This window comes from Eimeria acervulina, genomic scaffold (genome assembly GCF_000499425.1).
Source record: "Eimeria acervulina Houghton genomic scaffold, Eah_scaff956, whole genome shotgun sequence".
Classification (NCBI taxonomy): Eukaryota; Apicomplexa; class Conoidasida; order Eucoccidiorida; family Eimeriidae; genus Eimeria; species Eimeria acervulina.
Window position 1 is genome coordinate 1 of NW_013547054.1, and position 12,759 is coordinate 12,759.

The 12,759-nt window shown below is 40.7% G+C and overlaps 2 protein-coding genes across 2 annotated transcripts; one reads left to right on the forward strand and one right to left on the reverse strand.

The window, feature by feature from the left end:
• Positions 1-100: 100 nt before the first annotated feature.
• EAH_00052830 (hypothetical protein, conserved) lies at positions 101-5,588 on the reverse strand (the record flags this gene model as incomplete). Its single annotated transcript, XM_013391112.1, has 9 exons — positions 101-115; positions 943-1,020; positions 1,225-1,288; positions 1,793-1,852; positions 2,223-2,473; positions 2,792-2,962; positions 3,398-3,545; positions 4,088-4,403; positions 5,390-5,588. The coding sequence occupies 9 exons, from the start codon at positions 5,586-5,588 to the stop codon at positions 101-103; spliced, it is 1,302 nt and encodes a 433-aa protein (XP_013246566.1).
• A 2,870-nt stretch (positions 5,589-8,458) lies between these two features.
• EAH_00052840 (hypothetical protein, conserved) lies at positions 8,459-9,626 on the forward strand (the record flags this gene model as incomplete). The annotated part of the gene is made up of 2 exons (XM_013391113.1): positions 8,459-9,286; positions 9,576-9,626. The coding sequence occupies 2 exons, from the start codon at positions 8,459-8,461 to the stop codon at positions 9,624-9,626; spliced, it is 879 nt and encodes a 292-aa protein (XP_013246567.1).
• Positions 9,627-12,759: the final 3,133 nt, after the last annotated feature.

Sequence of the window (12,759 nt, forward strand, 5' to 3'; positions counted from 1 at the left end):
ATATATATATATATATATATATTGCTGAGCTGTACATCCACCCCAAACCGCGAGATGAAAATAATTATCTCGCTGTAATCCCTGAAAAGAAATTTATTTTTTAAACGCGCACCACCTAAAACATCAAAAGACAGCAGCACAAAATAATAAAAAAGAAATTGCATGCATGCTAATAGAGACATTAATGCATGCATGCATGCAAACAGATACATTAATGCATGCAAACAGACACATGCATGCATGTATGCAAATAGATACACTAATGCATGCATGCATGCATGCAAATAGATACATTAATGCATGCAGACAGATACATTAATGCATGCAAATGGATACATTAATGCATGCAAGCAGACACATGCATGCATGCATGCATGCATGCATGCATGCATACAGTTTCAGGTGTATACAGAAATGCCACTACGTAGCTGAAAGCAGCAAGAAAAGCGACCCCGTTAGGGTTTAGGGTTTAGGGTTTAGGGTTTAGGGTTGTTTATACTTTAACTGCTTGTCTTTGACCCCTTCTTCTTTCTCTCGCTTCTCTCGCCTCTTCAATTTTTCGCCTTTCTTCTGGAGGCATTTTTTTTAATGCATTTTCTTCTTCTTGCTTCTTTTCAATGCGACGCCGAATAGCCTCCTGCATGCATTAATGCATGCATGCATGCATGCACCAAACAAACAATTATAAATGCATGCATACATGCATGCGTGCCGTCGTGCACGCATGCATGCATGCAACAAGAAGACAGTAAAAGCATGCATGCACAATATAATAAATATAACAACACAGTAGCATATCAAAAAACTTTAATAACAATATAAAATTGTATAATAAATCATATATACAATAACATAAAACTTAATAATAAATATATATATATATATATATATTTATTCATTTATTTATTTATTTATTTATTTTAGTTGAGTATACACTCGCACCTCTTCTTGCTCCTTTCTTCTTTTTTTATGTTCTTCCTTTTCATACGCCAGACGCATGCGACGGGTCGACTCAATACACTGCAAAACAAAAAAAACATCAAACAGCAAAACGCTGCTGCTGCTGCTGCTGTTGCTGCTGCTGCTGTTGCTGTTGCTGTTGCTGCCGTTGCAGCAGCAGGGGCCGATGCAGTTGTATATACACCTGAGGTATATATATATTATATATATAAATATATATTATTATATTATATATATATATATTTGAGGTGTATATACACTTACAGCATCGCTGAGTTTGAGAGTGGATATCGCGTCGATTAATTTGCAGGCAAATGCAATCGGCAGCCTGAAAATAAAAAAATAAAAGTAAAGAAAGCAAATAAAAATAAACAAAAACAACAAAAGATAAAGTATATTATAAAGATAAAGTGTATATAAAGATAACTCCGCATGCATAAGAAGAGAGAAGAAATATACAAATACAAATAATAAACAAATTAATATTGTGCTAACAGAAAAACAAACAAACAAAAATAATTGAGGCCCTCTAACTGTACAGAAGGAAAAACAGAGGCTGTTGCATCAGCAGCAGCAGCAGCTGCTGCTGCTGCTGCTGCTGCTGCTGTTGCTGTTGCTGCTGATGCTGCTGCTGCTGATGCTGCTGCTGCTGATGCTGCTGCTGCGGTTCACCCAAAGACACTATTAACTACTACAACTGTCGCTGATGCTGCTGGTGTTGCCGTTGCTGTTGGTTCTATTGCTATTGCTGTTGCTGTTGCTGCTCCTACTGTTGCTGTTACTGCAGTAGCACCAGCAGCAGCAGCAGCAGCAGCAGCAGCAAGAGTCTTACCTTGCGTCGACGTTTGCGTCGCCTTCTGGTAAATAATACGTCAGCCGCAACACCCGCTTCCTGAAAAGAAGAACACGAGCAGCAGCAGCAGCAGCAGCAGCAGCAGCAGCAGCAGCAGCAACACCAAGGAATAGTCACCCCCAAAGGCTCCATCGCAGCGGCAACAGCAGCAGCAGAAGCAGCAGAAGCAAGCGCAGCCAAAGAAGCAAGGAGAAAAACAAGCAAAGCAGGAGCAAGCAAAGCAGCAAACGCATCAGCAGCAGCAGCAACAGCAGCAAACGCATCAACAGCAGCAAACGCATCAGCAGCAGCAGCAACAGCAGCAAACGCATCAGCAGCAGCAGGCACATCAAGTGCAACAGCAGCAGCAGCAGCAGCAAGTACAGAAGCAGCAGCAAGTGCAGCAGCAAGCTCAGCAGCAATAACGTACGGTTTGTTTGGTGCTGCTGCTGCTGTTCCGTACAGCGCAGCAATAGTAGGGGCAAGTGTGGGGTTGGTGTTTGTGCATAGATCTGAGGTGTACATACACTTGAGGTGTGGTGCCAGCTGCTGCAGCAACTTTAATACTCCTGGAGTCTCTAGCAGCTTCTCTGCTGCTTCGTTCGTATCAGAGAATAACACCAAACCAGAAGGCAGCAAATTGCTGCTGCTGCTGCTGCTGCGCAACTTGCAAAACTCCGCCTGCAGCAGCAGCAACAGAAGAAAGCAGCATGAGAGGCAGCAGAAACATGAACGGCAGTAAAAGCACCAACAGCAACAAAGTAAGCAGCAGCAATAGCAGCAACAACAGAAGCAGCAGCAGCAGCAGCAGCAACAGAAGGGCAGCCACACCCATACACAAGCAGCAGCAGCAGGAGCACTACAGTTTCAGCACCACCAACAGCAGCAGGAGAATCAGCAGCAGGACGACGACACGCAGCAGCAACAGCACGTCAAGCAGCAGCAAGACAAGCAGCAGCAGCAAGACAAGCAGCAGCAGCAGCAGCAGCAGAAGCTGACGATATCCCAGTGGTTCTCGAGCGTATTTCTTTGTTCTTCTTTTCTACAGACTGCAACAATAAATGCTTCGCCAGCTGGAGGCAGCAGCACTTCAATTGTTGCAGCATCTTCGCCTCCACCAACTAAACCCCGCAGCAAAACACCCCTCCACAGATCCTGACGAGGCACGCACTGCAGCAGCAGCAGCAGCAGCAGCAGCAAAAGCAGCAGCAGCAGCAGCAGCAAAAGCAGCAAAAGGAGGGGAATGAAAGGAGCAAAAAGAGCAGCAAATGCAGCAGCAGCAGCAAACGCATGGATATTATGCAGAAGCAAGACGCCTCAGCTAGCAGCAACTGCAGCAGCAACTGCAGCAGCAACTGCAGCAGCAACTGCAGCAGCAACTGCAGCAGCAACTGCAGCAAAATGCCAGGAATCGTAGCAGCAGCAGCAACAGCAGCAGTATCAGCAGCATCATCAAAAGCAGCAGCAGCAGCAGCAGCAAGAATGCGTTGGTATTACACCGAGAGTAAAGCGCATCATCAGCATCAACATGCAGCACCAACAGCAGCAGCAGCAGCAGCAGCAGCAGCAGCAGCGGCATCAGCAGCAAGAATGCGTTTGTTTTACATTGAGAGTAAGAAGCATGCAATCGCAGTTGCGTCTGCCAGAAGCAAATAATTCAAAGTCGCTGAAAGACAAAGCAGTAAAAACTCCTCCTGCTGCAGCCCCAACCTCAGCAAACTGCATGCGCAGCAACTCTTGCACTTCTTGTAACCTGCAGCAGCAGCAAAATGCAGCAGCAGCAGCAGCAAAATGCAGCAGCGGCAGCAGCAAAATGCAGCAGCAGCAGCAGCAAAATGCAGCAGCAGCAAAATGCAGCAGCAGCAGCAGCAAAATGCAGCAGCAGCAGAAAATGCAGCAGCAGCAGAACATGCAGCAGCAGCAAAAGCAACATATATCCAGCAGCAGCAGAAGCAAGTGCAGCAGCAGCAAAAGCAACATATATCCAGCAGCAGCAGCAGCAAGTGCATAAAAACTAGCAAAAAGAAACAGAGCAATAAAAAAGCAAAAATAAATAAAAATAAACAAAAGGAGGTAAAAATAAACAAATAAAACAAACAACAAAATTACAAACAAAAATAAACAAACAAAAACAAATAAAAATAAACAAACAAAACTAAGCAAATAAAACTAATAAATAAATAATAATAAATAAATAATAATAAATAAATAATAATAAATAAATAATAAATAAATAATAATAAATAAATAATAATAAAAATATAAAGAATAAATTAATTAAAAAGATAGACCTACCAGCGGATTGCGATTTTTGTGTTTCTTCGCTTCCCGAGTATTGCAGCAGCAACAACAGCAGCAAATAGAACAGCAGCAGCAGCATCAATAATATAATAAGCTGTGAGGAAGCCCCACACTGCATGCAGCCCCCCTAAACTGTCTCCCTTTTGCTGCTGCTTTGCTGCTGCTGCTGCAGCGGCAGCAGCAGCTGCTGCTGCTGAGGGACTTGCTGCTGAGGCTGCTGCTGCACCGGGAGCTGCTGCAGCCGGGGTATCTCCTGCTGCTGCAGCAGACATAAAGGCAGCAACAGTAGCAGCAAATAATGAAGCATCAGCTGCAGCAAATAATGCAGCAGCAGCAACAACAGCAGCAGCAACACCACCCAGCAACAACAGCAGCAGAAAAAAGCAGTTCTGCTTTGTGTGTGTATATACACCCCAAAACGCTGCTTATACTCCTTTGTTTGCTGTTACTGCTGCTGCTGCTGCTGTTGCTGCTGTTGCTTTTGAAGAAGAGGCATTGTTGCTGCGTTTGTATCTGTGTAGTTAGGGTTTAGGGTTTAGGGTTTAGGTGTTGAGTGGCGGCAGCAAAGCGGTGTACGTACACCCCGTTGCTGCAGCAGCAGGAGACAGTTTGCTGCTAATGCCGAAGGCCTGCGGCAGCAGCAGCAAATCATCTGTCTCTTCGAACTCTGTCTCTTCTTCTGCAACAAACAAACAATGAAAATCCTTTTGTTGTGCTGTACATACACCTCGTATATATATATATATATATTTATTTATTTATTTATTTATTTATTTAATACAAATAGATGTCGATATAGATATCTAGATATCTAGATATATAGATATACAGATATTAGATAGAGACGTAGAGATATATATATACATATATACATATATATATAATATATATTGCATAACAACATATTTGCATGCATGCATATGGCGATGCATGCAAAACATAAAACTAAAAGGAGGGCCCCACCAAACAAATCAACAAAAGAGACGAAAAACAAAAACAACAAACAACAAACGACGCAGCAAATACAAAGAAAAGCATGCATACAAACACCCAACAAGGGGCCTCAGCAGCAGCAGCAGTAGCTGCTGCTGCTGCTGCTGCTGTAGCAGTAGTAGTAGATACACCAGCAGCATGTACAGAAGCTGATGGAGCAGCAGCTGTAGCAGCAGTACGTGCTGCTGCAGCTGCAGCAGCAGGTTCAGCAGCTGACGGAGCAGCAGCTGCAGCAGCAGCAGCTGCTGCTGCTGCTGCTAGACAGGTGGCAGTGATAGCTTGCTTATAGGGCCCCCGTCTTACCGTCTCCAGCGCTCAGCGAGGCTGCTGAGGGGCCCCCAGGGGCCCCCTGTGATGGAGCCCCCTCATGAGGATCTGTGGGTTGTGCTGCAGCTGCTGCTGCAGCTGCGACTGCAGCTGGCTGCTGCAGCAGGAGCTGCTGCACTGCAGCAGCTAAGAGCAGCAGAGCAGCAGCGCCAGAAGGGAATAAATGTGTTTTCATGTTTTGTGTCTTTGTTGTTGAATAAAAGACAAATAAACAAACAAGGACAGAAAAAAATAAATAGAGAGTGCTGCGCTGCTGCTGCTGTAGTTGTTGCTGCTGCTGCAGCAGCAACTAAGATATAACACCAAAGAAGCAAAAATGCAGCTATTGCTGATCTTCTGCTTCCTCAAAGCAAAACACAAGACAAAATAAAAACAAAACAACAAAAAAGAATAATAAAAACAAAATATTATTTATATTAAAGCCCCATATACACCTAAATATTGTTTGTTGTCTTCTTCATTTGGTGTTCTGCTGTTGCTGCTGCTGCAGCGGCAGCAGCAACAGCAGCGGTTGCTTCTGTTGCCGTTTCTGTGTGGATTTTTTCTTTTAATTTGAACAATATGTATTAATTATACTTATTAATATTATTAATTGCGAGATTTGCACTAATTTCAGTCCATTAACGCCGCAGAAACCTCTTATTTAATATAGCAGCGTCTCTGCCTCTGCATGCAGCACATACAGCTGAGCCGAGCTCTTGGTTTGCGTGCGGTGTCTTCAACTTCGAACGAATCATTAAATACATCTTTTCTACATGCATAGTACATGCAGCAGCAGCTGCTGCAGCAGCAAACTAGGGTGTCTCTCCCTATCTGCGTTGTAAGCGTTTGAAGGCTCCTGCTGCTGCTGTAAATGCAGCTGTTGCTGCACCAGCAGCTGCTGCTGCAGTTGCTGCAGCAGTAGCTACGGCTGTTGCTGCTGCTGCTGCAAGTGTTGCTGATGCAGCAGCTGCTGCTGCTGTAGCTGTTGCTGCAACAGCTGCTGCTTCTGCAGGTGTTGCTGCAGCTGCAGCTAATTAACAATACGCTGGGGAGGATAGGCGAGATTAGCGAGTAGGACAAAATAGAAGAAGTAATTATTTTTATTTTTTTGTTTGCTGCTGTCTGCATTACCTTGTTGCTGCGGCTTTGTTATTTGTTTGTTCTTGTGCTTTGTTTATTGCGTCTTTAGAAGACAAAGGCTTTATTTAATTGCAGCATTTTGTTTATTTACCGGGTGTTGTTTTATGCATTATTTTCTTCCATTTTGCTACATCGATATGTTGGGGTGTATACGCAGCTAATTGACTCCTTTGTCTTTTCTTTATTAGCAACACAGTGGGCTGAAACAAATTATGAATTGCTCTTTTAGCATGATAATAATAGTAAAGTAATAATAGTAATAATAATAATGATAATAATAATAATATTTTGACAATAATAATAATGGTAATATTGATTGTAATAGTAGCAACAGTTGCTGCTGCTGCTGCAGTTGCTTCTTCAGCAGCAACTGCTGCTGCTGCTGCAGCAAACCCAAAATCTTACTATCAAGAAGCATGCATGAACGTACAACACCCGTCTCAGCAGCCACAACAAAACAAACGAAAACTTATGCGTGCATCTTCGCATGCATCTTTGCATGCATCTTTGCGTGCATGTTGCAATCCAGAGTGCAGCCATGGAGGTTAGTTTTATACGCTCTTCTATTTGTTTGCAGGCTGCCTTTTAGGCTCGTTGAGAATAATTGGTAATTGTTTTTAGGGTTAGTGCATGCAGCAAAGAGGGATTGGTTGTGCTTGCATGCAAAACTTCCTTACACCCAGCAGCAGCACATCTGCTGCTGCAACTCGTATTAGAAGCAACAGTTATCTCCTTCAGCAGCATCAGCCCCAACTCGTTGTGTGGCTGTGTTACGACCGCCTAAGAAGTCGAGGGTAAAGCAACAGAAAATATTTCCTTTATATTTTAGCATGCATTGAGGCTATATTGCAACTCACCAAATTCTTCTGATAGCATCGAGGGGGCCCCTAATTAGACCCTTCATTCTGTACTGGGAGCAAACCAACGGAAAATGCAATACTTGTCTGTTGTCAGTTGTTATCAGTTGCTGCAAAGTCAGAAAATTCAACAAAATGCAGCTTTAAATGCTCTCAACTTCGCTCTAAGAGGCAAAATTGCAGGTGTTTGCTGCTGGAGATTATTCAGCTGCGCACCATTGGAGCCCGCTCTGCTCCAGCGTCGCCTCCGTGGATCTCCATTGAACAGAAACAACAGCAGTAACAACAACGACGACAATAATAATAATGAGGGGACTTAGATATTAAAAACATAAAAAACGTCGATACTGAGCCATGCTGCATATACATATTAACTTCTGTTGCTTATGAGGGGTGGTGGGTGCCAGTGGAAGTCGAGTTTCAGGTGTACAGACGGCTGTGTGTGTGAAGGGAAAGGGGTCTGGAATTGGCTCTCCTTATGAATAAAATGTAAGAAACATGTGTTATTTTAGAGTATTAATTCCTAATTAACAAAATAAATTCAAAAAGGAAGAAAATATGAACAGGATTTCCCAGCAAACATACACAACTTGCGGGCCAATCGAGAATCTGCAATGTGTGTGCACAGCGGAAGCAAGGAAACCAGTTGGTGTTGTTTTGTGGAGGTCTTCTTTTCTTGAATATTCTTTTCTTTCATCATTATTTTTGATTTGTTTTGATATTTCTTCTTGTTTTCCTCAGCTTTCCTACTTTATTCACAGCGAAAGCCGAGAGTTTCTGTGCGCGAGTGCCGCTCGCAGATCGTAGACCGGACCGTCGCTGTATTTCAACTTTTTCCTCCGCATTTCTTTGTTTCAATATACTTTGTTATTTTAGAATTCAATTTTGAAGACTTCTACAGGTTAGAATCTTCCTGTCGCCTCAACGAGCTGGAGGCTGCTCGGTGCGTGTTTCTACTAAACCCAAGTTGGGCGTTTCTTAACTTTTCATAGGCGTATCTTTTCAACAGTGAAACTTGCACCACCTTTAGTTCTTTTCTTTTCCTCATTTATTTATTTATTTGAAGATGGAAGCCGACAGAGCCATCCCTTCTCAATTCGTGTTTCCCTCCCCTGCAGCAGACCTTGGGTCTGCTGAGTTGGAGCCCCAAAATGATTTCTATAAGGCGTCCTCCTCACCAGCAGCAGTAGCAACAACAACAGCAGGAGGTGCAGCAGGAGCGGCAGGAGGTGCTGATCGCGCTCCTCAGACGCGCGAGTTTGTCTATCCTCCTACTGTGGAGATGGGGCCCCCCCCTGCTCCTGTTTCCTCTTCTTTTGATATGGGGGGCCCCTGGGCAGAGAAACGAATCGTTGTGGGCCCTTCGTCTTCTGAACGGATGCAAATATACGGCCGAGTGCCTCCAAAGACTTGGGCTGAATCAGCACGAGAATGGCTGGGGAATGTCATGGAGAGTCTCCAGACCCGCCAACAGCAGCAGCAACAGCAGCAGGAGCAGCAGCAGCAGCAGCATCAGCAGTATCAGCGGGTGTTTTATGCATTAGGCCAGCCACGGAGTTCGTTTGAGGGGTTGGTTGCAGACGTGCCTCCTCAGCTTATATATAAGAACGTGGTGTATGTGCCGCATTCAATTGAACGACCTCCTCAGCTATTGGGGCTTCCACCGTATCCTTCACCATACATTGCCGTTCCTGCTGCTGCTCCTCCACCTCCTCCTCCTCCTCCTCCTGTCTTGATTCCTTTGGAGTCAGAGATAATCTGCAGGGGCCATCCATCCGATAGAACAGAACTTTGCTTCGGGTGTACGATCCCCCCTAGACAGCTGAAATTTGATATTGTTAGAGAGGAATTAAGAGGCTGCTTTGGAATCTGCAGAAGTCATCGATTTAAAGCAGTATGCAGAAAATGCAGAGCCGCTATGCCTACATGCAATCAGTGCGGCAAGCAGTCCGTTATACGCCACCCTTAACTAAACCCTAATCCTAAACCCTAAACCCTAATAAACTCTGAACCCTAAACCCTAGAAAAACGCAAATGCCAAACCCTAAACGGGAAACCCTGTGCGAATGAAAGGCTGCATCAAGCGGCAAGCTGAGGCACATTCATTTGCAGTAATCATCTGCTGGCGAGGAGCAGACGTTGAGGGTTTAGGGTTTAGGGTTTCGTAGGGTTTGATCTTACAGGCGCCTTTCGGTGCCTCTCACTCCCTGTCCCCTTCTTTTTCTTTTATTTGATGCCCTTTGTGCAAAACAAACAACTTTGTTAAGGAAGAGTTAGGGTTTAGGGTTTAGGGTTTAGGGTTTCCGTTGGTCAGTCATATTTAATTTATTCAATTCTGCCTCGATAGCTGTTTTAAAGGAGTCTATAAAAGACAGGACAGGCTGTTGCTGTTTTGTTTAAAACAAATTATGTTTAGGTTAATTCTCTCTCGCACTCCGTAGAGTGCTGAGAAACAAATGTTACGGTGTACGAACATAAAACCTTTTATAGACAGCTTTTAAATTGAATAGCAGAATTTTATTGCATTTGTTTTAAAGTTTTAATCAAAAGTTTAAACATCTTTAAACGTAGAATTCCACACCCATTTATTCTACTCGCACTGGCTGCATGCACTTTTTCGAATATGTTTGGTGGATGCATGCGCTTAATTAAATATCTCTCGTCTACATTTAAAAAGAAAGAATTGAATTTGTTCAATTGGAGCGGACTCTACACACTACGACTACAACATCTCTCAGCAGCATATGATATTTCTTTTTTTTCTTTGTTCTCGCCATTAAAAAAATTGTTTTCTGATTTTCTTTGACTGACACCGCTGGTGTTCATCTAAACAAATAAAAGCAAAAGGAGAAGCATTTAGATTCCTATCAACAGCTGCAGAAATTGATGAACATTTTATAACTTTTCTTTGGGCGAACGCACCATGGGTGTTCGCTTATTTGAATTTATGAGTATTGCATTGAAATCCTTTTTTTCTCTTTTCTGCAGTTATTTAATTAGATGATTAGCAACTGAAAACAGTTTGTTTATCTCAGTTTTATTTGATTTATTATAACAGTCTGATGCTGTTATTTCTTCATTGTTTTCTGCTTGATTTGAGGTGTACAGACACTCCACCATCTGAATGCAACATCAGCAGCAGCAACAACGAAGGAATTTTAGGGGAATTCCCTTTACTTTGACGCTGTCTATTTTGTTTTTAAATGTATTTTTAGTATTAAGAACACCACAAAGCTTTATTTGAATGACTATGGCATTCAAATTCTTTTTCTTCTTGATGACGTTGAGTGGTGTCAGCTGTTTTGCATTCAAAACAAAAAAGTTGAAATTGCCGTTCTTTTATCATTCCACTGATGAAATATCAGAAGAACTTGAAAGGCTAGAAGAAAGCTGTTCTGGATTGTCTATAGAGAGGAAACCCCTTGATGGGCAGCACTTTATTGATGTTATTTCAATCAGTAAAACAGATAAACCTATCTCTCGTCTCTTCCTTCTAGCAGGCGAACACGCTAGAGAACTCATAAGCGCAGAAAGCGCTCTTCATTTCGTAAAGGGTGAGGCAGACACCTCTAAACCCTAAACCCTAAACCCTAAGCATTCAACTGATTCCTGCCTTCAGTCTTGTGCGGAGAGGAGCGCAGACTTCGCAATAAGGCAGACGCAGTGCTGGATAATACTTCATTCAAAATAATTGTCAATGCAAACCCAATTTCAAGAAAAAAAGTTGAAGAGGGAGATTTTTGTGTCGGTCTAGTTTCCTGCCTATCTACTCACATGCATGCATGCATCAACATGTTGCATGCATGCATGTTCATGCATATGCATGCATGCAACATATTCAAAGACTTAACGACAATTGCAGCTTCGTGTTAACGAGAATGCGGTGGACCTCAACAGGAACTGGAACGGTAAAAGCATTGAAAAATTGATTAAAATAAATAACTAAATAAATCATTTAATGAGTAAACTCTTAAGGAAATAAATATGTAAATGCTTAAAAGAATAAAAGAATAAATTAATAGATGATTTAATCAATAAGTTGTTGAATGATTTAAATTAGTTTTTAAATTATTAAACTGAATTCAACCATTTAACAGATTTGGGGATATAAACGGCTTAAATGAATTAAACGAATTGAGTGATGAAAATAAATTAAATGAATTAAACAATTTAATGAGTTATATTTTTCATTTGAATAATTAAAATTATTTTTGATTATCTGAATTATTTAAACGTTTAAAGCGACTTAACCTTTTAATGATTTAATTAAATATTCAAATAATTAAATTATTTAAATTATTTAACTTATTTAAACTATATAAATGGTTTAAATGACATAAATGATTAAATGAATTAAAAACTTCAAATAATTTATATTTATTTGGTGTTTTAGTTGAATTAAATGATTTAATTGCTTTAAATGAATTAAATAATTGAGGGATTCAAATTATACAAATGATTAACTGATTTAATGAAGAAATTATTTATTGAATTAAATAGTTTATATTTTTTAATGCTTTAAATGATTTAAACATTTTAAATGATTCATTTTGAATTATATTCAGCACACTGGATGCCAACAAGCAGCACTGAAGAAACATTCCCTGGGCGAAGCCCTTTTTCAGGTTTGTTTATTTAATAAAGATGAAAAATAATTAAATATTTTTAAAATTAAAACTCATCTTTGGCTGCATGCACAAACAAACAAAACAGAAAAAGAAACAAAAATTGCAAGACAAGCAGCAGCGTGTTTCTACCCGGATGTTTTTCTCTCTGTTCATTCAGGTAAGAGGGCTAGAGAGATATTTAAATTTAAAGTATTTATTGTTCTTTTATTTACATGCTTTTAATGCAATAAACATGAAGCAGTTATGGTTTAAGGTGGGGAAGAATAATAAAAAGAATGTTATAAATGCTTTGCCCTCTTCTATGTCTGATACGTATCCTATATGTATATAATATATATATATATATATAATATATATAATATATATATATATAATGGTATACATATATATATATATGTATATATATGTATATGTGTATGTATATGTCGTGAGTTGTATGATGCACAGTATATAATGCACAGTGAATTGTGTATAATTTATAGTACATTACAAATGATAAATAACAATATCAATATAAATACAAACATAAATATATATATATATATATATACTTTTAGGTACGAGAGGTATGTACACTCCGTGGGCGTATAAGGAGGCGGCCCCCGAAACAAAAGACAAAAAAATGGAGTAAGCAGAATAAATAAATAAATAAATAAATAAATAATTTTAATAAAATAAATAAAGATATATATATATATATATATATAAAGAGATGAATAAATAACAAAGTAACCCAATA